Here is a 22518-nt window from a genome sequence, read left to right as displayed (position 1 = left end):
TCGGCCGATGTCTTATCAGGTCGTATCTTGTATAAACACGTTCCACCTGGTCTGAGACCGTCACGACCCACGCCATTTTCTACCGTCGCTGCCCACGTTGTTTCGTAACTTTCCACGGGACCGCTTTATCACGCGCCTCCTCCCCGCGAACCGTACCGCGCCGATAGCCATAGAATCGCGTGATCGATGGTTCGCGCGTCCCCGCGAGAGGCCGGAGCGGCGTTAATGATCCGTCGATCGACGCGCGCCGCGCGTGTTCCGAGAAGGAAAAACCGAGCGCCTCGATCGATCAGACCCCAAGATCGATCCTCCCTCTCGAGGGATACTTTTACCATCGACTATACGCTCGGCGGATGCAAAAACCGGACGAATTTCGTGGCCAGGGTCGCGAAAAAGAAGGCAACAAAGGGCACGAGCACAAAAGAAACGCGGTAATCGGTGCGCAGGAGTTAGGGGGGAGGTCCGGCCGGTGATTAGCAGGACCTTCGGGGACGATCGAATTACTCGGCCGCGCGGAATTCCCCGTACGGGACGATTTGTAGCAGTAATCCGGGCTTACGGTTCCCGGTGCCTGGATGCGCTTTAATATGATTTAAACCTACCACCGTGTTGGCTACCGTGTTACGATCCGCGGAGCCTCTTACCCGGCTGCATGGACCGTCCTGGAGCTGAGAGCTGGCCCCTTGGAGTCCTTGACGAAGAGGCGGCGGCGGCGGCGGCGGCGGTGGCGGCGGCGATGAAGCGGGACAGAGATACACGCGTGCGTACACGCAAGAAAGTGGCGTAAAATACGTAGGCGAGGTACCGGTTTTTTTCCGGGGGCCCACTACTGTTCACCTCTTTGAATTTTAAATCTGCTCCCGGCTACCGAACGCAATTAAGCCGCATTCAACCCGGGGGGACGGGGAAAAAATTCTGCACCCCGGCGACCCGATTAAATTGCGTCGAACGAGCCGTGGGTGCCTTCAACACCTAGCCGTGTAATTATCTGTCGATAGGGAGTATCGCTGGCTCCGGTGTTCGTCGAGTCTTCCACGGTTTCGCCTCAGCTTCCGCTCCACGAGAGCCTAGGGGTGAGTTTATTGCTCGCCCGCGGTGAAAGCTGAAGAGCTAGGAGGAGATATGATAGAATGTCTTCAGTGAATTTCTAGTGGAGCTGCAAGCTGAAGGATTAGAAGTACCTCGAAGCGAAGTGATATAGGAAGATAGAGGATTGTGACGTTTGATGTATAATATATCACGTTCGCTACCGGCGCTTATTACGGTGTTCTCAATTATAATATTTTCTTCGATCCAATAAATCTAAGGAAGATAATGAAAGTGAAACGAGTCATTGAGTTCTTAAATATAATGCCGTAGTTTATCATTTCTAATGACAGTGTCTATAGGATTAATTTCATTTTCATTATGTAAAATATAGGATTACGGTTGTCAGAAATATACGACGCTGGTAAGGAACGTGATATTAGGGTTTTGCATCGGTATGTGGATTAGTGAAATGAAATAGCTTTGTTTCTTGATTTATGTATATTTTCTCATTAGTTCCTTTCGAATGTTTCTAGTGGAAAGCTTCCGAGTGGAAAGGCTTCAACATCGTGCATCCTGCTGCAATTCCTAAAGACTCTATGCATCACTCCAACGTGAACGCTCTTTTAACCCTTTGAACTTTGTAGGCTCCAACATTGTACCAGTTATATCAAATATTTCAATGAATCTTAAAGGAACTACCCTAAAATTAAATTTTCCACACATCCAAATTTTGCATTGAGAAGGAAAATAGAAGATCGAAGATATGTTATATTCTCATTTGCGCTAGGAATACTATAAGAATTAGTTGTAGTTGCTGATTACAACTAAGGGTTAACCCTTTGCACTCGAGAGGTGACTCTCAGTCACCACTTGATTCGATACAGCAAAACCATGAAGCTGAATATTTAGTATTTTAAACGAAACTTTCTATTGCTATGTGAAATAGATAAAATAGCTTTGTTGCTCAATTCATCTGTGAACTATCGTCAAATTAGTTTCAAACAATGTCGTCTACATCTCGTCGGAAAATATTGAATATTTCCAGTGAAAAACTTTCGAGTGCAAAGGGTTAAAACAAAAGTATTTCTATACTTCTTTTCCATCACTTCACCAAATATTTATCAGAATCTCCCTCGTTGCCTGAATTGACGAAAACCTTCGTTTCTCCGATACACAGTCCTGCATCATTGGAAAACGCACGTGCTTGGAAATGTTGCCGCTCACGTGCTGCTCGCAAGCCGGGGCCCGATGGCTTTGTTTCTCTCTATCCCTGGGCCCTTATTTCCTCTTCCTCTTGCCGGCGTCTCGTCGAGCGTGTACGACTGATCGTGCTTTGAAGTGAGCCGCCGCAGACGAAGACGTCGCAGACGGCCGGCGCGGGGCGACGCGGCGACGAGATACTTCACTGCGGCAAAAGTGACAAGCCCCCAGCAATTATAACGGGTGGGCAGAAAAAAAACGGCGCCTCGTCCACTTCTTTCTACGCTCCGGCCGGGCGGACACGCCACGGTCACCCCGCGGACCCTTTCTCCCCGACGACGGTTCCCCGTCACCTCTTCGCCGGATCTCGATCATCCCGATGAAGTATAATCCGGGACGATTTCGCCGATCCAATACGCTCGAACGGGTTTAACCCTAAAATCGGACGCCGGTGAAATTATCCACCTATGGGATGATTTATTCACGATACACTTTTTCTTTCTTTCGGAGAACAGTGTCCTCGGCCAAGTGTTGATACTGGTCTAAGCAGGTATTTTCATTTTTTGATGTAATTAACGATTACAGCGATTAGACGGGGGGAACAAGTTTAATGTGTTTTTCGTGTGATTACTTCGGTAGATGGTAGTTACAGGCAGCGTATGTAATTACGGATTTTATTCGGACGGTTGTTACTTTTCCTTGGTTATTCCTCGTTAAACGATGTTTATAAAACAACTAGTAGATTTTTAATGTTAAACAGCCTGGTTGCAGATATTTTTGTGTAAACTTTTTTTAGCTGAGATTCGTAGGGAATTATTAATCATTCGGATGCCTAGCCATGGAATCGTCGCATGCGTGTGCTTAATGATATGTATTTTGAATGGCCCGCTGTGTATTCGAACCGCGGACGCGTATCAATTGCACGCGGTAAAAATAGACGAAACCCGAGCCTGCAATTTATACGCGGTGTACGGTTGTAAGACCCGTAATTATGAAATTACAGTATGTTCGATAAAGATTGATGAATTGGATTTTTAACGTTCGAGGAAACTTGAACGGGTTCTGGGCGCATTTAATAGGGGACACACTTAATTATGGGTGCCATTGAAGGTCGAGAGTCTGTTCTTCAGTTAGCAACGTTAACTGCACCTCGAATAAAGAGGAACTTAGGTGAAATTACAGCGGGAATAATTAAAAGTAGTGCGTAATGCGTTTTATAGATGCGTTCACCGATGATTCAATGAGAATATGTTATCTGTAAAATTATTTATAGACATTCGCGATATTTGTTCTTGGTCGTTGATCATTTAGATCGCGGCATCTATTGATTGCTTCAGGAAACTGCTGCGTTTCGGTGATGACCATCAGATGGCGGCAAGGGAGTGTATACAGTTCAGTTGTTGGTAAAGTTTTTTGTCATTTGAAACCGTGAAGTCAAGGTTCAGTTTTTATATAAACAGTTAAAAAACAGTTAGATTGTGATGAAACTGTTAAAAGTCGAATTTTATATTATGTTTGTCAGTGTGACCTTTGAAGTTCGAAGAGGCAAGTGAAATTTTCCTTGACGTGCAGCTTCAGCGACAGTCGAACAGGTAAATTTCGAGTTTGATATTTTTATAAAATACTTTTACTGCATGGTTCGTTTTAATCTTTGTAATAGTTGTTACCGGTGATTGTTTTTGCGTATATTTGAATGGATGTATTACTCTTTGGGTATCATTTTATATTATTTTAAAATTAATTTCGTTAGAACTGTCTTCTCCATTTGTTTTTAAAAGTATAACCGCCTGAATCGCTAGTTCTTGCATCATTTGGCGCTGCAATCGTGTGTTTGAACACTTTTGTCGTTCTGTTTATTTATATGATTTTCAATCGCGTTAATTTGACGAAGAAATAATGAATCCAATAAAAGATAATGATGTTGCGCTGCAGCAACTGAGTAAACGGTTGAAACCTACAAAAGAATCGGTTGTTGATGACATTTCATCAATTGTTCGTAAGTGATTATTGTTAGCAAACGAACCCAAGTGGTTTCTAATTATGGATTTGAATATTATTATGTATTTGATTGTATTATTTAATTTCAATTGCTGGATTAAAGGATATACCTTTTACTAAATTACTTCAGAAATTGCTTTGAGGTTAGGTAATAAGTTTTAGTAAGTTAATCATAACTGACAAGAATCCTTTACTACAAACTTTTAGGTGATCTAGCTGATTCTGTAGAATCCATAAGCAACAGTTGTCGAAGTCTGTTAAAAGTTAACAAAGCGGTTGTTGTACATTGTTTAGAGATTCAGAAACGTCAAAAGGAGTTAATGATGGAAGAACTAGAGACTGGATTGCAACAATTATAGATTAGATGCCTCTCAATGATATAAATAATGAAACACGTTTTATATTACTTCGTATATTTAAGTATTAACTAATATACTGATTAAATATTCTATTACTTAAGTAAAACTAATCTTAGGTATTAACTTTATAATAAGTAATGCATATGAATTTTCTTTTTAAATAATTGTATTCCTTTATATCACAAAGTCTTTTGATATGTAAAAATATAACATTACTTACATCCTGCGATACTGAATTAATACTATCTTACGAATACTATAATTACATGTTTTATATTGCAATAAAATGGCACGGATGTGGGAAGCATGTTCATTTAAATAGCTGTCTCGCGAGTCTTGTGATGTAGTTTACAGGTTCCTAAATCATTTTAGTATTCTGGGTCGTCTTTGGGTTTTCTCCTAGGATCTGCAGCATCTAGTGGCACTATTACAGGCGGCACATTGTCTGGCTTCTGAGTTTGAGCAAATCTATAGTCTGTACCCCTTGTGGGTTGGAACCATGTCTTGGATAATAGTACTTGCTTACACCTGCAACAGATATTTCAGTTTCAAAGATACCAATCTACCAGCCTAAACAGTTGAACGCATTATATCAAAACATTCAGAATGCACAACATGCTTTTATTAGATGCGGTCTGTATAATGATGAACACGGTTTTAAGAAGCCATGCATGTTTCAATTATCTTCAGATTTCAACAGTTTAGTAATTACAACACACATAAAACAACGTATAACTGCAGTAGTGCATTCCTCCAAACACAATGGTTAATTAACTCAAGTCACGAAAATCACGAACCCCTTAACACATTGAATGCCATGAGGGTCACTAGTGACCCAAATCGAATTGCTATAGTTCACTCAATTAAACGATGATTACATGAAAACATTTCTATATTATAAATAACCTTATCTAATACGATGACATCCAGCTAGATGAACGTATAATAGTAATAATGCAATTCCAAATGATTTAATATTATATGTTTTCCATTTTGTGTATTTGTCTTTATGAAATCGTGCGGCGTTCAACGTGTTGACGATCAATTATACCATTAAATTAAATAAGTGACAAAACTTCTATTATATCTCGTCACAAGGGGTTGAGAAATTGTTAGCTTCACAATTTGTGCAGGGAAACGGTAAATTTCGATAAGTAAATCCAAGAAATGACGTGGTGCAGGGCGTGCAGCTTACAAGATATGCGAGAGAGTAGAATGCAGTGAGAGAAGAGAGTTGCCCAATGCCCTTAGTACTGGTCCAATTTTTTCCGCTCACACCTGCACGTGTTCTGATCAAAATAAAATCCCGTAGAACATTCCTGCTCGTCCCTACAGAGGCAGACACAACGATCTGGATTCCACACCTTGGTACTATTCTTTATGCACTTCGCCGCTTCGTCGACGTTGTTGCACGCGCATCTGCACTCGGCGTTTATGTACGACTGCCTCTCGTTGCAATGCTGAAACAATTTCAATTCGATCGTCATTCAAATTTCGAATACATCGATCCTCTCGACTAGCTCACTCTCCGTCCCAAATTTCGATTCAATTTTAGGAATTCTTAACACCTTTTAAAATTTTCACAAAATTATTTTCTCAATTGAATAATTTGTCCTTAATTGAATTTTGGACGTTTCCTACAGTCAGCCTTATAAATGTTGGAAAAGTCAATTCGGCATATATTAAGCTTGGAAAATAATTTTAAGTTAAAATCTCAAGTGTCTTTTGATACCTTCGGTAGAAATAGTGTTAAATTTTAATTCGAAAAATTGTTCTTATCGAGTAACGAAGGCGCACGAAACACTTTAGTTAATATGTTTCACGTGAAACGAGCAGCCATTAAAGTATCAAGCAAATATTTATAATACAACGAGCGTTGAAAGTTAACGACGTGGAATGATAGAAAAAGAGTTGAGTGCCTTCGTGACGGCTCAACGCTGGACGCGTTTAATCGAATTAAAACCTTTTCAACCGAAACTACTTGTATAGTTCGCAGCACGCGATAAATGCGTGGCAACCGCGAAAGTATCCGCGAACCGAGTTGTACCGGTTTAAGAAGGAAGATCCCAATTATCGACTGTCCTCAAATTACCTCCGCCTTAATTCTGCAGCCGCACTTGCATTTCGTGTGCTCCTCCAGCGGCACGATGCGTTTGTCCTGATACCTCAGTTTACGGCCAACCAGGGACATCACCATTACCTTCGAATCAATGTTATTTTCAATTCCGGGGTCATTAAACAAAGGAACATAACCCTCTGTGCTCTAATTGCTTCCTGACGAATCGAAAGCCTACTCTAATTAAAGAGATTTATTTTGAAAATTATAAGAGAAGAATGTTATTGTTCTAAAATAAGATTTTTCATTTACCGTGACTTATTTATTGCAATATATTTTTCTAAATAACACGTTCTAAGAGTTCACTGATAGAAAACGACGGTGAATCGTCCGAATCGCCCTTTATCACGTAACAGAGCGCAGAGGGTTAAAAGTCACAGTTCACCGACTTACCTCGAAGTTCCGAACATTGGTCTCAACCGGTTCACACGCTAGCAACGAATGAGAGCAGCACCCCCCGCATCTGTGAATTCGCGTGCAAGAGGGATAATAAAACTTCGATGGGTCGTTATCCACCTTCAGAGTGACTGGTTGCAACTCTGGCTCACACTTAGCTGATAGCGGTTGCTCGGCTTTGGAACGTTCCTCGCCGTCTCCACCTATTCTACTATGGAATAGACCTCCTTGAAGTATCGGGCCATCCTGCTCAGACACCGGACCAGGGAGTCCTACTGCAACAATAGACGCAGAAAATCGAACGGTAAACAATCTAGCAACCCTAGGCAACCCAGCAGTATTCGATACATCGTCGAATCGCCTTTCACGTCGAAATAAAAAGGTTTAAGTACTTTATTACTGTATCATCTTGTCTAATACATCCACCTTTACCTCCTCAACCATCTTACCAAAATTTTCGAACAGAAGATTCTTTAGTTTCGCTTCAATTGCCTACAGCTTAGTCACGAAACAGCTGAAAACTCAAGATTTATCGCAGCCATTGCCAGACCGAGAAAGTCCGCGCGAATTTCCGCGTTTACAGGAAAGGGAAACAAGCTACGGTCGGCGGTTCGAATTTCCAGCGATTAGTCAGAGGATTTCCTTCCGTTCCAACCTCTTCCTGAATTCCTCTTGCGTCTGTCCTACAGTAGCTTCCGTAATCTCGTGTCGGGACTAGCCAGCTCTCCGTTGTTCTTACAGGCGAACGATGGACGAACGCACGCGAGCGATCTCATTCGCGAACTGCTACTTCGCGCTGGTCGATGGCCTCGCTTCCGGTCTGGACAGCCACCTGGCCGAGGACGTGGTCCTCGATTGGTTCGGCAGAACGGTCCGCGGCAGGAGGAACGTGGCCGCTTTCATGGAGGCGCACAAAGTGAACAGCAGGCACGTGTTCAAGAGTATCGCTCCCAGCAGCGGCGTCAGTTACGAAGGAAAATCGTCGAATCGGTGAGGAAAGCGGGAATGATCTCAGCGACGAGAAACGCCGCTTTCGTCGGACAAAGGGGCGACACGGTGATCCTAATTGCGAAGTTTTCGAAACAGGGAAAAAGACTTTTCGTATCGGAGCCTCGATGACCGAGAGACTTCGAAGATCGACGTCAATACGGATAACGGCGACGATTGCGCGAAAAACCGTGCAGAAATCAACGAGACGGATTTCCTGGAGACGGATGTGTCTGCGGCTGTTGACGTCACCAGGGATTTGAATCAGAACGAAATTGATCCGATGAAAACCGCCGCCGCGAACGAAGAGGACGCCGACGTGTTTCACTATCTGAGCGAGGGCGATCTCAGCAATCTTTTCAAGCTGAAGATCTCGGAGACCGACACAGAGGAGATCGAGCGGAGCATTAATAGGATAAAATTGGAGGAGGAAGTGGCACCAACTGTCAAAGCCGTCGAGAGAGAGCGCGGCCAAGGAGATCGGCCTGTTATCGTCGAGACCGGGACGGTTAAGTACGTCGAAGCCCAGGGCGAGATTGAACTCTCGCGGAAAGCTTGGAAACAAGGCAAGGGTCGATTTCAATGAAATATTAAAATTTATGGAATACTCAGTGAACAGACAAGAAGCAATAATTTATCGATAATTTTATATTTGTTCAAATGTTTTACCTGTTCATAGAATTATTACGCAGGGTGCAAAACGTTATCACTAGATTTACAGACGTTTATTCTACCTTATTCGATTATTCTTAGAAAACTACGTGTTCGTCTATATAAATCGCGAAAATTGTAACTTCAGAATCAAAATCGACTTAAATTGTTACTAAATAATGTTTAGAATATTCAATATTCATCAAACTGACGAATTCCGTAAATCTGGTGTCTAGGGGTGGTTACGTAGAGAAACATATGAAAGATGTTGAATTTGTTCGTTTGAAAGTGACTAGTCGAGGAAATTTATAGGAGTAGATCGAGATAAGATAATAGGTAGATAAGATCGAATATTTATGGAGGAATTTCTTCTAGCAAATTATCAACGACGAACAAATTATCGATTATATCTTTTTCGCGTAGAGACAATACGTTTCCCATTGTACCCTCCATTATGGTACACATTTTTATTGAACCTGACACTTCAATGTGTTTTTTAAAAATCAGTGGTCGCATGAGCAAGCGAATTCAATGAAACTTAGACAAGGTCTACGTGAATCAAGCAGTAATAAGAATCTCATTTGATCCGACCGCAGATGCCTGGAACTCGTATGTCTCGGCCACGTCTAACCTTCAAAGATGGCGGCGACCCTGCAAGTTGCAAATCGCGTACTCCACGTTAACGGAACGGCCGGCCTCGGAGTCCTCGCATAAAAGAAAAAACAGCGGGACGTATTTCAGTCCGCCGAAAGCTAGGCTGCTCAGCTTAGAGGAGATCAACGAGATCAGCGACAGATTGGTGCCGAACAAAAACGACTTCAACGGGTTCCTGAAGGACTTCGACTTCTTCAAGGATCGCAAAGGCTTCCTGGCGAATTTGGAAACCGAATTGGCGGCGAAAGATCCTCTTACGCCTCTAATTGTCCCCAGGTATATAGAGGACAAGCTCGTCTTCAGCAAACCTCGCATCGACGTGGACGATCGCAATGATTTGAACAAGACGGAGTTCGTTTTCAATTATCAAATCCACTTGATCATATACGAAAGTAAGAGCAAGGCCAAAGTGCGCTTTGCTCGGGAGTCGGAAGAGAAGAAGGTAACGGAGGAAGTTTCAGAAGCTAAAGATCAGTAAATTTCGTTTTCATCTTTGAAGATTGATTTAATCAAAAAATTGATTAACCCTTTGCACTCGAGAGGTGACTCCGAGTCACCATTCGATTTGACACTGCAAAACTATGAAGCGAATATTTAGTATTTTAAACGAAACTTTCTATTGCTATGTGAAATAGATAAAATAGCTTTGTTGCTTAATTTATCTGTGAATTATCGTTGAATTAGTTCCAAACGATATCGACTATATCTCGTTGGAAAATGTTGAATGTTTCCAGGCAAAAGCTTTCGAGTGCAAAGGGTTAAAGTATATCTACTTTGTGTTTCGTTCGTTTATACAGCATCGGGAAATTACTTTTCGAGGTGTTTTTTGCGCAGGACTAATGTCAAGGTTGTTTCTTTTTAATTTACCGTCACGGATAGTTAAGTAAGTAAACGATCACGTTTACGCTAGCGGAACACTCGCAAAAAAAGAGTGTTCGAGTCCCGGTAGTCGTATCTGTTACAAGTCGAAGTTTTATACGACTGTTTTTTTTCTGAGCGTATACATTTTTACGTTCCGCTATCGTGTTTATTGGATGATCTCATATTCGCTGATAGCCGGGCGGTGTTTGAACAATGAAATCGTTAAGGTACACCGCTCGGATTCGTTTAATATTTACTGTGATTGTTGATTTATTTGCAACGATTTGTTCGTTAAACAGTTGTTGGGCTGACGGCGGGCTGGGTCCGCGTTGTCTCCCGAAAATACAATAATATTTTGTATTCGGTATCGCGTAACGACAGAATGATCTGTTACCGTTAGTTTTCAAATTGAATAAACTGTCTTGAAATCAGAAAGATGGTAGTCGTGTTGAATAAAGTGCTCACAAATTCGGTTCAATTTCTGTACCCAAACTTATTCGTCGGAGAAAAATGATGAAACACAGGAATCTAAGAAAGTGTCGGACGAATTTAAATGGCAGTGGAATAGAATGCGAAGAATGTTTAAATACGTGTCGAGATCGATTAACATTAATGAACACTCGATTGAATCTTAATGAGTATCGATTCATCGGTGATTACACTTACTTGAAGGAGATCTTAGGTTACTTTCCGGTACCCCTTCGACGTATTTAAGCACGTCATCCACCGAGTCCATGTCGTTCAGTTTCTGCGCGATCTCCAGCATTTGCTGAAAAACAAACAACAAATTATGTTTGGCATCGGTAGGAGAATCGCTGGAAAATTCTCTCGCTCGCTCGCGTACCGCGGCGTTATCGCTCGGCGGTCTAATCGAAATCGGTAACACAGATAATACGTGGATTCGGGGAATCGATCCGGAAGATATCGGTTAAGAGTTGAACAAAAGATCGTACATATTGGTAGGCGATTGTATTTCTTCAGCTTCGCGCGTATATTAGCGTGTTAGCTAATCGTTCGAGTTTGGTATGCGCTCCTCGGATGCAGAAACATTTTTCCTAAGAAGAACGTGTTAATCAGCCGCTTTTAAGCCTGTTTTGCTTAAGAATTCCGACGGTTTGTCATCCGCATCGTTAATTCCTAAGTTCAAAAGACGACGAGGCATGTGTTCAGGTGTACCGCGTTTGCTTCCAGCAACGAACCTCTTCTCTCTTATCCGAAATCGACCGCAGAGTAAACACATCGTTCAAAAATATTTGATCGTTTTAAGATAACCTTGCTGCAGAGAACAAAATAGAAAATTATTATTAACTCACCATTACTATCATCTAATTTCCACGATAACTATATTCAAGCAACGCATTTGAAAACAAGAACTTTTCAAACTACCTACTTCATACCATTGTACACATGGAAACTCTAAAGAATAAAAAAAATTGATTATCATTAACCATTACTATTCACTAGTGTCAATCTACAAAATATCCTCAACAATCAATGCATTTCGAAACGAGACTTATCGATCAGCCCGATTATCTTAGAACAACGCACGTTGAAACTCTAGAGGAAAAGCGGTCGATCGGTGGACAAGAAAAAAATTGTCCGACCGAGACAGCTCAGTGTGTAATTATCAGGGTACTCCCGGTATCGCTGGTTCGTGAGTCATCAGCCGCGATCGCGGATGCTCGATTCGAATCAGGATTGCCGGAGGAGCGCAGGTCAATCATCCGGGAAACTGTAAAAAAAGTGTTCCACCGTCGTCCCGGCTATATCTGGACCGCCATTAAAAAGGTATCTTTATGCTCGCGCAGCGGTCATCCTGGGGAACACGCGGAGCTGTTCCTCCGAGGCCCGAGACGCTCGTCCTTAGCCCGGGAACAGGTTTCGAGCGCGAGGCTCTAGCGCCCGGACACCCAAAAAACGAGCAAACGATGTACGAAGTTTCTAAAAACCAGCTCCCTGATGTTAATGCCCCCTCGCGACTCGTCCGATTGAATATTTTTTCGTTCGGCCGCGTCGAGATTGGTCCCCCGACGGCCCCGCCGGTTGTTCCACTTGTACCGGTCATTTTGTAACGCTGACGCGACGAAAAATATTCCCCGAGCTAAAGTTATATCGACGCTAACACGGGGCATTCGAATTTTCTTTCCTTTTACTCTTTCGCGACGGGTCGTCGAGTTCCTCGAATACTGTGAGACACTTAGTAACACGTCCGCTACCAGCGCTTATTTCGATGACGATCTCCTGAATTATATTTCCTTCGATCCAATGAATATAAAGGGAATACAGTCAAATCTGTTTCTGTGCGATAGATAGGGACCATATAAAAAAAATGTTCAGAAATTTACGAAATAGCGAGCAAGTGCTTTCAAACGAAATAAATAATTAAATTACACATGGAATCATTTAAAAAGAATTTAGTTTCTCATACATGGAGAAATTTTCATAATGCACATAATTCTCTGCTACTCGTCGTAGTCTAAAACGTGCATCTTATAATGAACTGGTTCAAAGTCACTTTCGTCATTTGAAAAAGAACAACACCGTTGGAATTCATATACCGCATAAAAACAATGGCACAAAATAAATCGCAAACAAAAGAATTGCACAGGAAAGGACCGCATAAAAACAATGGCACAAAATAAATCGCATAAAAAAGAATTGCATAGAAAAGGACCGCACAAAAACAGGTTTGACTGCATTAAAAAAATGAAGCAAACGAGTCACTGAGTTCCTAAATATAATTGTCTAAATAAATTGTCCTGAACAAATTAATCCTATAGATGTTCTATAATTTCTAATAACAATATCTAGGATTTATTTAATTCTCATTATGTAATATAGCGTTACGACAATTATGTGACGCTGGTGAACGTGTTGAAAGGAAACTATTACGATTGTCTTGGCATTCGTTGCTTGAAGTGATAGCTACCTGTTTCGATGATCCTTTCCTATTAGTGACTATATGTATCTTTCGAGTAGGATTCAATAGGATTATAGATTATATCACAGATTACAGATACAACGGGATGAAATGGGATAAAACTTAGAAGATTGGAAAATTGTGGAAGAAACACGAACAATAGAACTCTATAACGCGATTCAAATTTTATAAGTAGTGAAATTCCTCTTTTGGACACGGGTCCAACTTGCATTAACCCTCTGCACTCGGAAACTTTCCACTAGAAATATTCAACGTTTTCCAGTAACATATAGACGACGTTATTTGAAATCAACCGATGAGAAAACATAAATCAAGAAACAAAGCCATTCCAATATTTCACATATCGATGCATTATACAAAGCTTAATATTATATACGAGCTTATAATTTTACTATATCAAATCAAGTGGTGACTGAGAGTCACCTCTCGAGTGCAAAGGGTTACTACTTGTATCAATTTCTTATGGAAAATCTCACTTTCGCAGTTAATTTCAGAATTTTTCAGACCTCGTTATAGGTCCTGTTCTAAAAGCTCGATGGGCACTAATAAGAATACGTTAACATTTATTCCCAGAGAATCGAATGTCATTCAAACGTTACTTTCAACCGTTTCCTGTCATTAATTGTCCGGGATTTTACGTGGTATTCCAGATATAAACCGCGATACATAAATGTTTTTCTATCCACCTTACTCCCGCGAGCGCGGAACCGGTACCCGCACCTCGCGCATTTTGCTAAACGGATTACGCACACGGGCGATTTGCATAATCGTGAAATCCGCTGCAGCGAGGCATTGCACTTTCGAGGAATCGTCGTCCGATCGGGACTTCACGTCGGGATCGAAGCGTACAGTAATGATCGGCGCCAACAGCGATCGGCGGACGGCGTTACGACACTGGGGCACACGTATTCGACAGGTAACGCGATAATTGCATTACGATCGAGCGAGCGGAAACTCCGCGAAATAAAGCACCGACCTTGCCGGAAGAATGGGCTTCACCTTGCAACACTTGCGCGCGCGAGTTTTATATTAATCGCAACCTGGATTTCTCTCTTCATCCGGCGTCGCTTTGCTCGGCAAAACATTGTCCGAATTCGGACGCGCACTGACCTTTCTTTCTACTGCGACTCGAATCGCTTATTAACCCTTTACACTCGGGAGGTGACTCTCAGTTGCCACTTGATTTTCTACAGTGAAGCTATAAAGTTTGATGTTTAATATTATACTTCATACAATGCATCAATCTAAGAAATATTGACGTAAAATAGCTTTGTCCGTTAATTCACGTGAATTTCTCGTCGAGTTGGTTTTACGAAATATCGTCTTCATCTCGTCAGAGAATGTTGAAATATTTCTAGTGATAAACTTCGGAGTAAAAGGGTTAACCCTTTGCCCTATGATTTCTTTTCCAATTGCGCTTAACAGAGATGTTTTGTTGTTCATAATTGAATAGAAAGAGAGAAGAATTCTATACTTATTCTACGTCTACTTTTACTCAGCATTGCAATTAACACATTGAGCGCCGGATAATGCGGGATTTTTAGTCTATCGTTTAATTGCTAATCCTACGTCCATGTAACATTTTAGATACGTATAACACAAATCTAAAGTAAAATTTACGAAATCGTATTCCTTATTCTCTTCCGTAAGTTAGAAATTTTGGTTTAATGTTTAAAAATGTATCAATATAATCACCGACGCTCGCGTTTTTAGCAGCTGAAATTTAGCCGGCGTTCAATGTGTTAATAATAGAAAAATAATATTCGGTTCGTACTTCGAAGAATTAAGTGACATTTGTTAAATTTTATTCGAAATCTTCGCCACGAGTCTGACACGATATTGTAGGCCAAAGGGTTAACACTAGAGCTACCAAATGGGTCAGAATGACCCATTCCTGATATCTTCTTTTTGCGATTATCAAAATATCACAGATGTTTCTCTGAGAAGTTAACACTAGAAGTATCAAGGATTTAATACGATTGATATGTAATCCATATAAAAATTGTAACAATAGATTGTGTTCGGTTTCTTCAGGCATTCATTAAGTATTCAAGTGAAGCTATTTATTTTCAAAATCATTTCGAATATTCAATGCTTTTAAGATATCAATCATTGCGAAATCAGTCATTTTGGCTAGTAGTTCTAGTGTTAAAGAAATTGATTCAGCAATACGCGAACTGAGTTGTAAATCTATTAAAGTATGAATGGATGCACTCTTGCAGTTTCTATACAGGAATTTCTAAAAGTTGATTTAACTACTTGGTAATTTTAGTGTTGAAAATTGCGAACGGTTATTTTGTATTCAAACCATATGAACATAGAAAATTTGTAAGATGAACGTGTTCCGATATTCTGATATTTTATTTTTGATCTCTAGTGGTTAATGTAATTGATAACGGTCTTGTTAATGACAGATATTAGAATGAAAAATCGTATAAACGATGCTTTAGGAGTTAATACGAGATGTATGGATATAATTTGATTAGACTATGCGTTAAGATGTAGCTGTAGTTTATTATTGAACTGCAAATTATCTGAATAGCGAATTGGTTTGTTTGGAACGCAGTGAAAATGAAAGGTTTGATAAAATTAGATCCGTAGTTCGCTTGGAACTTGGAAAAACCTGTACCGGAGCAAACGGGTTCTTGATGAATTACCGTGCCAGTAAATTAGTTGCCGCAATGACTGCATTTGCATAAACACTTGTAGTCTATTTGCGATACCCCACAATTTTCTCTGGCCTATTGCCAATAGAATTCCCTCCGCCATTACAATATCCTTCCTGGTCTACCATTGTCTAATAGCTTCGACGTCGTTGAACTAATCCGAATCTTACTCTATCGCAAAGGAATTAAGCTGCGAGGCAGCGCAATTATACTAACAATAATGACGTTGAGCTCTTACGACCATAATTTGCGCAACTGAAATTGCAGTAAGAAGCGTGACGCAAACAGCAGGTCTACGGAATACGAGAGATAATCCTGTTGAATGAAAACCTCTGACCAAGCGAGTTTTTCTCAATAAAATACAAGCTCGCGCATTATTCAATTGAACTGTAAATTCGATCGTTAAAATTCTTTATGAATCCAATCCTCAACAGCTCCTTATTTGTATAGTTACATATACAATAAAATACAACCTCATAATATTACATTAAATCATTCACCTGATATCAAACAATTAAACCAGTCACTTTGCTCTAATTGCCATATACGAAGAAATCCAATTCAATAAACACATAAGAAAATTATCAACAGCTCGAACGAAATCTTGTAAAAATTGTTTTTGGAAAGTTTTATGTTCCATTTCATTGTACGAGTCCTAGAAATCGGTATTTTCCAACAATTAATCGAATTCAGTCGAATTCGCTAATGGTATCAGTCTACGGGGCCTAATCGTCGATATCCGGGGCCGGTGATTCGTCGCACCGGTAAATTTAGACGGTCACCGTGTAATCGGCAAGGCATTTGCCAGGTGACGTGTAATCAGTCACCTGTACGTCGTATCGCGGACACCGTGGCGAGCATTCTAAGCGTGCCGTGCACCGTCGAGGTTCCCACCTCGGTCCCGTGCATCCTTGACATTAGTGCGTACGGCCTTCGGCGTCATCCAGGTCTTTACGGGAAAACATGCTCCTGTTGCCGCAAGAATGTCGCAACGTCGGCGTCTACCATTGAAAACGGGAACTAAGCTCCTCCCATCCGATCGCCATTTACTGTTTCTCGCCAAGGTGTCACTAGATCGACAGCTAAATCGCGAAAGCCACTGAAACCTCGAAGTCTTTCCCGGCAAGATGACTCGGAGCCGACAAATTCATCTTCTTTCTAATCGAAAAGTGAAAACGATTGTATTGTAATGCGTGACTAACTTTGTTATACAACCGTTGGTTGTGTCGACCGATGCGAGTCACGGCTAGCAACAAAAAAAGCGACGGTAGCGCCGGATGGCCGATTTCCGCGCGATCAAACGCGACTCCTTGTCCCGACGAGTTTCGCGCGATGTTCCGCTGAAGTTTTTTCGCTGTTCAGCTTCGGCGTTGAACGGTAATATCGCGTTCACGATAAAAAATCGCGCCGAGGCAACGACACCGCCGTTTTCTGGCGGAGACGGATTGCCTTCCGACTTGGCCGGCTCGTTGTGTGCGCGCTCTTTACAATCGCCTCACGCCGGACAACATAATTGCGCTATTTACCGTAGAGAAAACGTGGGAGTGCGCGCGAGACGCTGGCATGGGAACGGAATCGGATCGCCGATCTCGGAGAAGCTGGCGAAGCAAAATTCTCTTTGAACTCTGCGTAAAATGGCATTCGAGCCAAATCCTTTTCCATAGCAACCAACACGGTCTAATTAAAGAACAATCGATTAACACTCTCTATACCGATTTGCGAATACCGAACTACCCATTAGAAACCAGTCGAACAAAGTTGACGACTCACTTTACTGTAACATACTCAAAATACACAGTACCGTCCGAACTCAACACGAATGATTCAAACGAAATTGAACAATGGAGCACACTCCGCATCTACCAACACTCGGATATTCATCGGAACCGATCAACTCGCCGAATCCGAAGCGGAAAGGTGAAGGGAACCAGGACGAAGCATTTACCGCCAAATCTGGAGAGTCGAATCCCGGAGATTTCTCCGGGACCTGGTCCGGGAATACGAAGCTGTCATCCCGTTGCGCCAGCGTGAGTCCGACCACCGCTCCCAACAACACGAACGCGAGCACGTACGAACCGATCTTATAGAGCGACATGTTTTCGCGCGTGGTGGCCCGCGGCTGCTCCTCTTCGTCGTTCACTGCAATATATTGATAACAGGATATAGAGCCGGTCCGAGTCGGTCGATCCACGAAGCAAATCGGCGGACGGAGGACAACAAGTATGCGTGCGTGTCTGGCGCACGGCACAAAGCGCGCGGTTTCGTGTACTTGTGTGTGGTTCAACGTCGCCGTGAATATTCTCTCCCGAGTCGTCGGCACGTGTTTACAAGCCACTCGGAGCCACTGTTCGCATCGCACGCCGCGCAAACGGAGGAACGCGGAGAACGCAACACCTGAGCAGGTTCCGCTGCTCGCGCCGCGATCGACTGCCGAAGCGATACGGACCGACGCGTATTTCTGGCCACACACACGCGCCGCTCGCTTCACACACGGTTCCGCGGATAGACGGACACGCGGTTCACCGCGGTGTCCACCGACGTGCCTCGCGGACTTTCCAATTTTTCCTTGTTCGGTTTTCATTCGATGACGAACAACGTCCGCAGCCCTTATCGGAGGCGGATGGCCTCAACCGATCGCGCTATCGCCGCGTTGCATCGCGATTTGACGGTTATTCGGCGGAAGTGCATTTCAGGATGTTCTTATGAGATTCTAGTTTGATAAGGGATCTTGATAAGATTCGCTGGGTTTTTTATGAGAGTTCGTTCCGGCAAGAACTTTGAAATTTAAGGACAGATTTGCTGAGATTTACAGATTGTTCTGTTAGGAAAATTGTTATCCTTTCAATTAGATTTTAGGAATTAGAGGTTTGAGAGCGGACGATTGGGATATACATTTGCATCACTGCGGTGACAAAAATCTATTGAAACATTTACCAAATAATGCTTATGAAGTTCAATGTGAGTCGAATTGACTCGTCCTGTAAATCTAGTGTTGAGTGTATTTTTGTATTAGTTCTTAGGATTTGTTTGTAGAATTGTTTGCTTTCGGTGATTAAAGTTGACATTTGAAGGAGCTAATCCTGCTTAAGTGGGGATCGAGGAATTTTGACTTGAGGAAACTGGTTTGTTGCAGATTTTTGGTTATCTTCATTTGGAAATGGATTTAATTAGAGTTATCTTGGAGGTCGTATCTTCGGGTTCGTTAATTGGTTGTATAGGAGTAGTTTTCCTATGTGTAGAAATTACATGGAGATTCATATTAAATTAGATGGACGTAGATATGAAAAGGGTATATTTTACATACATGTGAAAGTAAATAATTAGAGTTGTAAACGCTGACAGCGAATCGCTAAGAAATGGGTTTTCGTTGGTTACTCATTGACGACTGTGCTGATGTTTACTCATTGATGAGTGAACCGATTTTTAATCGTTGTGATAATACTTTCCGAAGGTGATACAGTCGATTGGAACGAATCAATGAATTGGAGATTAAATGAAAATGCGATGGATGAAGATTGCTTTCTTAAGTGACGGTTTTTTATAAGGAATTTTCTGTAATCAAATTGGGGGATTTCCCAGAAATTTGAAAGTGATCTCAGCTTACTAGAATTTTCTGGAAATAGATTGAATCTTTTGTAGATTTCTAGAAAAGAGAACTTTCTGGAATTTTAATTGATTCCTCGAAATGGGAGATACATATGTTAATTAGGCCTCGGATACTTGTGCAAGTCTAGGTCTTGAGAAAACGATTTTGGAAATTAGAAGTAACCATAGTAATGAAGTAACCATTGATTTAACGCGTTAAAGACGCTAGTAATGTCTAATAAATTAGTGGAACACAGTGAAGATGTATTATATTTACGATTCTTCGTGCAATGCTTCTCTACTGGAATTTCTTAGTTATTCCACCAAGAAAATTAGTAACTTACCAATAAGTACTTACTCCTTGAATATTACACAAATTACAGATCTCGTGGAATATGAGGTATTATAAAATGCATAATATTTTTACATAATGTTCCTTACGTCAATCCTAAGTTCATTATGGCTTCTCTTTAACCCAGACCTTTTCTTGAAGACTGTAAAGTAATTCGTGTCTTTATCTCATCAAATTAAGAAAGACACGTTGATGGATCCACGAAACCTGGACACATTGCGACACGAATTTTTAGAACGACCGAATCATCGAGGGAAGGGAGTTGTGTTAACATTAACGATTTTTTCTTGCGCAATTCAATGGGAAAGATACGCGAGATTTTATCGTTTGGTACGCTGACAGACGAGTCTGTCGCTCGACGAGAGGATTTTAATGATTACGGGGCCGACCATGGGCGTGGGTGTATTAATCTACATGCGAGATTAAACTATTCTAAGATTGCTCCGTGCAATGCAACGTCTCAAGGTAGCGGTTCGTGAAAAAGTTCGGCGCGCCATAGAATAAAGTTGTGTCGGTACGCGGCACTTGTGCAATAACCATCGTGAAAGTATTCAGGATGTGTGTGACACAGAACATTGGAAGATATCTCGGTTTATTTTTAATGGTGATTTAATGGTATTATTACAATTGCCATCGAATCATGGCGATTATCGCGATATAATTGAGCAATCTCGATAACACAACTGTCTTCCAGACTCTCACGATGTAAGAAACATTTCTTTTTCCTCCTTTAACGCAACCCACGACCGCTTAACGTTGGCTCAATCTTAAATTGACGATGTTATCTGAATTTGTCAGAAAATCTTTTTCTCTCCTTTATCGTATTTATTAATTTAACGAACACTAAGGACACAAATGCGGTGAGCGTAAACTGGAAAGCGAAGATTGAAGGATTAATTCGTAGTTTCATAACAGGCTTCATTGGTAGGAAGATTGTCCAGCATCCTTCCTAATCGTTTCCAAATTGCTCGGCTCTTATTGCTCTCATTTTACTCTTAAGTCTATGAAGCAGTTCGTGAATCATACACTTACGAATGCTGGACATTTCAAACATTACGAGCATAGCTCTCGTGTCCGCTGTGTTACAGGATACATTATAGAATCAATTTTAAACGCAACATTCATAGGTACACTTTTACTTTAGAATGAACAAATGTATTATATTTCAGTAATGATATATTTCAGTCTCTTAAAAAATATTAATTTTAGTTCTTTCAATTTTACATATTGTTCTAATACAAATTTATAAAAGCAGAGTATTATATCTACTTAAGAAATATGTTTTTAAATTAATATACTTGTTTATTAACTTCTATGATTATTATTGTACAGTGTTTGCCAACACAAAATGAATAAAGTTCGATGTACTTAGGTTATGTATCTTCCAGATATTTTTCAATCAATATTTAGACCAAATTGCAATTAAATTGTAATTAAAATTACATGTGATCGTTTCGTAACGATAAAATAGCTTTTTCAACTCGTGAATACTCATTACATTTTAAACAACTTAAACCCTGGAGGCAGCCATTTTCTGCACAACCTCGATAGATCGATAGAGTAAACAGACAAATTGGCGGTTTATTTGAATAGGATTTACTGACAATAATCTTACCGCGGACATTACGATTAATTATACAATCCTTTATTAATTCTCAGCCAGTGATTACATAAGATACAAGATTCAATTAGATAAGCTGTGATTTATCTTACGCATGTCTCACCGTACACGTATACAAATGTAAAAAAATGACACTATAAATTTGCCATGAGTTCCAAAGAGTAATACCAGATGAAAATATCGATGATTAATCCTTCATACTTCTTAACGTTATCGTTTATGCAGCTCTGTGCAGATTTAATATTCGATGTTCACTGAAACGTAAAGAATTGTTAATGAAGTGATTGAATAAATGAACCAATCAAACTATTTAATCAAGACACTATTCTCTTTTATTCCATGCTATAAAATCGACTGATAAATTATAAGTTCAATTCAGAGATATTTCTCTTAATCAATTAAATATTTCATTATTAAACTCTAGATCGATTTTACTGAGTATTACCTTTTACGATCCGTGATTTTCCTGCATCCCACATTACGGATCTGTTTATATCCCGGTGGACAGCGCTTAGTCCTTTTGCCTTCCGGAAACGTCAGAGCTTTGGATCGGTTGTCGACCAACAAAGCCATCAGGAGTATCGCGAGGATTATTAAACGCACCGGTGACATCCTAATTTCTGGTGGTTCGTAATCAAAGCTTCTGATTTTAACAGACCAGTCTACAGTGCCCAGATAGAAATTAACAACTGACGCAGGGGACATTGAAAACACTGGGAATATACTCCCGTTTTCGCGCAGTTTCCCTTCCCCTTCCTGTTTAATCGTAGCAATTTGCGGCTGCAGCGGTGTATCCTGGTCACGCACATTACAGTTTCTATTTAATGATTACGTTAAACGTTTTCCCGAGATACGGTGAAGCGGAGATCATTAACTGCAGTTGAATTTTATGAATCGAGTCATGCGATGCTTAAGTAAATAGTGTTCTTAATATCGATTTGATAGTTGGATGTCTTTTGATAGAGAACGTTTGGTATATGCATTTATGTTAGGAATATGTATAATTAACAATTATAGTTCTTTGAAATTTTTGCTGTTTGATTGTTTATATGTTTAGTTATCAGCAAACGTTAAAGTAGATTCTCTGATATACAAGTGTCGA

At 40.9% G+C, this 22518-nt stretch overlaps 2 protein-coding genes and 2 long non-coding RNA genes across 6 annotated transcripts; 2 read left to right on the top strand and 2 right to left on the bottom strand.

The window, feature by feature from the left end:
* Positions 1–3607: 3607 nt before the first annotated feature.
* Positions 3608–12972, top strand: LOC116427896 (uncharacterized). The gene is made up of 4 exons (XM_031978733.2): positions 3608–3821; positions 7840–8088; positions 8185–8651; positions 9333–12972. The coding sequence occupies exons 2-4, from the start codon at positions 7847–7849 to the stop codon at positions 9866–9868; spliced, it is 1245 nt and encodes a 414-aa protein (XP_031834593.1). The 5' UTR covers positions 3608–3821; positions 7840–7846; the 3' UTR covers positions 9869–12972.
* Positions 4011–4815, top strand: LOC143174579 (uncharacterized). Its single transcript, XR_012998739.1, has 2 exons — positions 4011–4225; positions 4435–4815. It is a non-coding gene; the product is annotated as an uncharacterized LOC143174579 (long non-coding RNA).
* Pvf1 (PDGF- and VEGF-related factor 1) lies at positions 4735–18315 on the bottom strand. Of its 3 annotated transcripts, XM_031978732.2 has the most exons (7): positions 18128–18314; positions 17804–17997; positions 10918–11020; positions 7096–7373; positions 6679–6786; positions 5865–6046; positions 4735–5114 (listed from the first exon to the last, which is right to left on the bottom strand). In XM_031978732.2, coding segments are annotated over exons 1-7 (1026 nt in total). In that variant the 5' UTR covers positions 18129–18314; the 3' UTR covers positions 4735–4954. The 3 variants fall into 3 exon arrangements, 2 of the variants coding, with proteins under 2 accessions (XP_031834592.1, XP_076224307.1); XM_076368192.1 differs by having other exon boundaries at positions 7096–7370; positions 17804–18315; XR_004235173.2 differs by having other exon boundaries at positions 4963–5114; positions 5782–6046; positions 17804–18314.
* Positions 18316–21418: 3103 nt separating this feature from the next.
* On the bottom strand, positions 21419–22200 carry LOC143174580 (uncharacterized). The gene is made up of 2 exons (XR_012998740.1): positions 21862–22200; positions 21419–21670 (listed from the first exon to the last, which is right to left on the bottom strand). It is a non-coding gene; the product is annotated as an uncharacterized LOC143174580 (long non-coding RNA).
* Between the last annotated feature and the right edge of the window lie 318 nt (positions 22201–22518).

The sequence above is a fragment of the Nomia melanderi genome, chromosome 6 (assembly GCF_051020985.1).
Source record: "Nomia melanderi isolate GNS246 chromosome 6, iyNomMela1, whole genome shotgun sequence".
NCBI classification, from domain to species: domain Eukaryota; kingdom Metazoa; phylum Arthropoda; class Insecta; order Hymenoptera; family Halictidae; genus Nomia; species Nomia melanderi.
The sequence above is the reverse complement of the archived record's forward strand: the minus strand, read 5'-3'. Positions and strand labels throughout refer to the sequence as shown.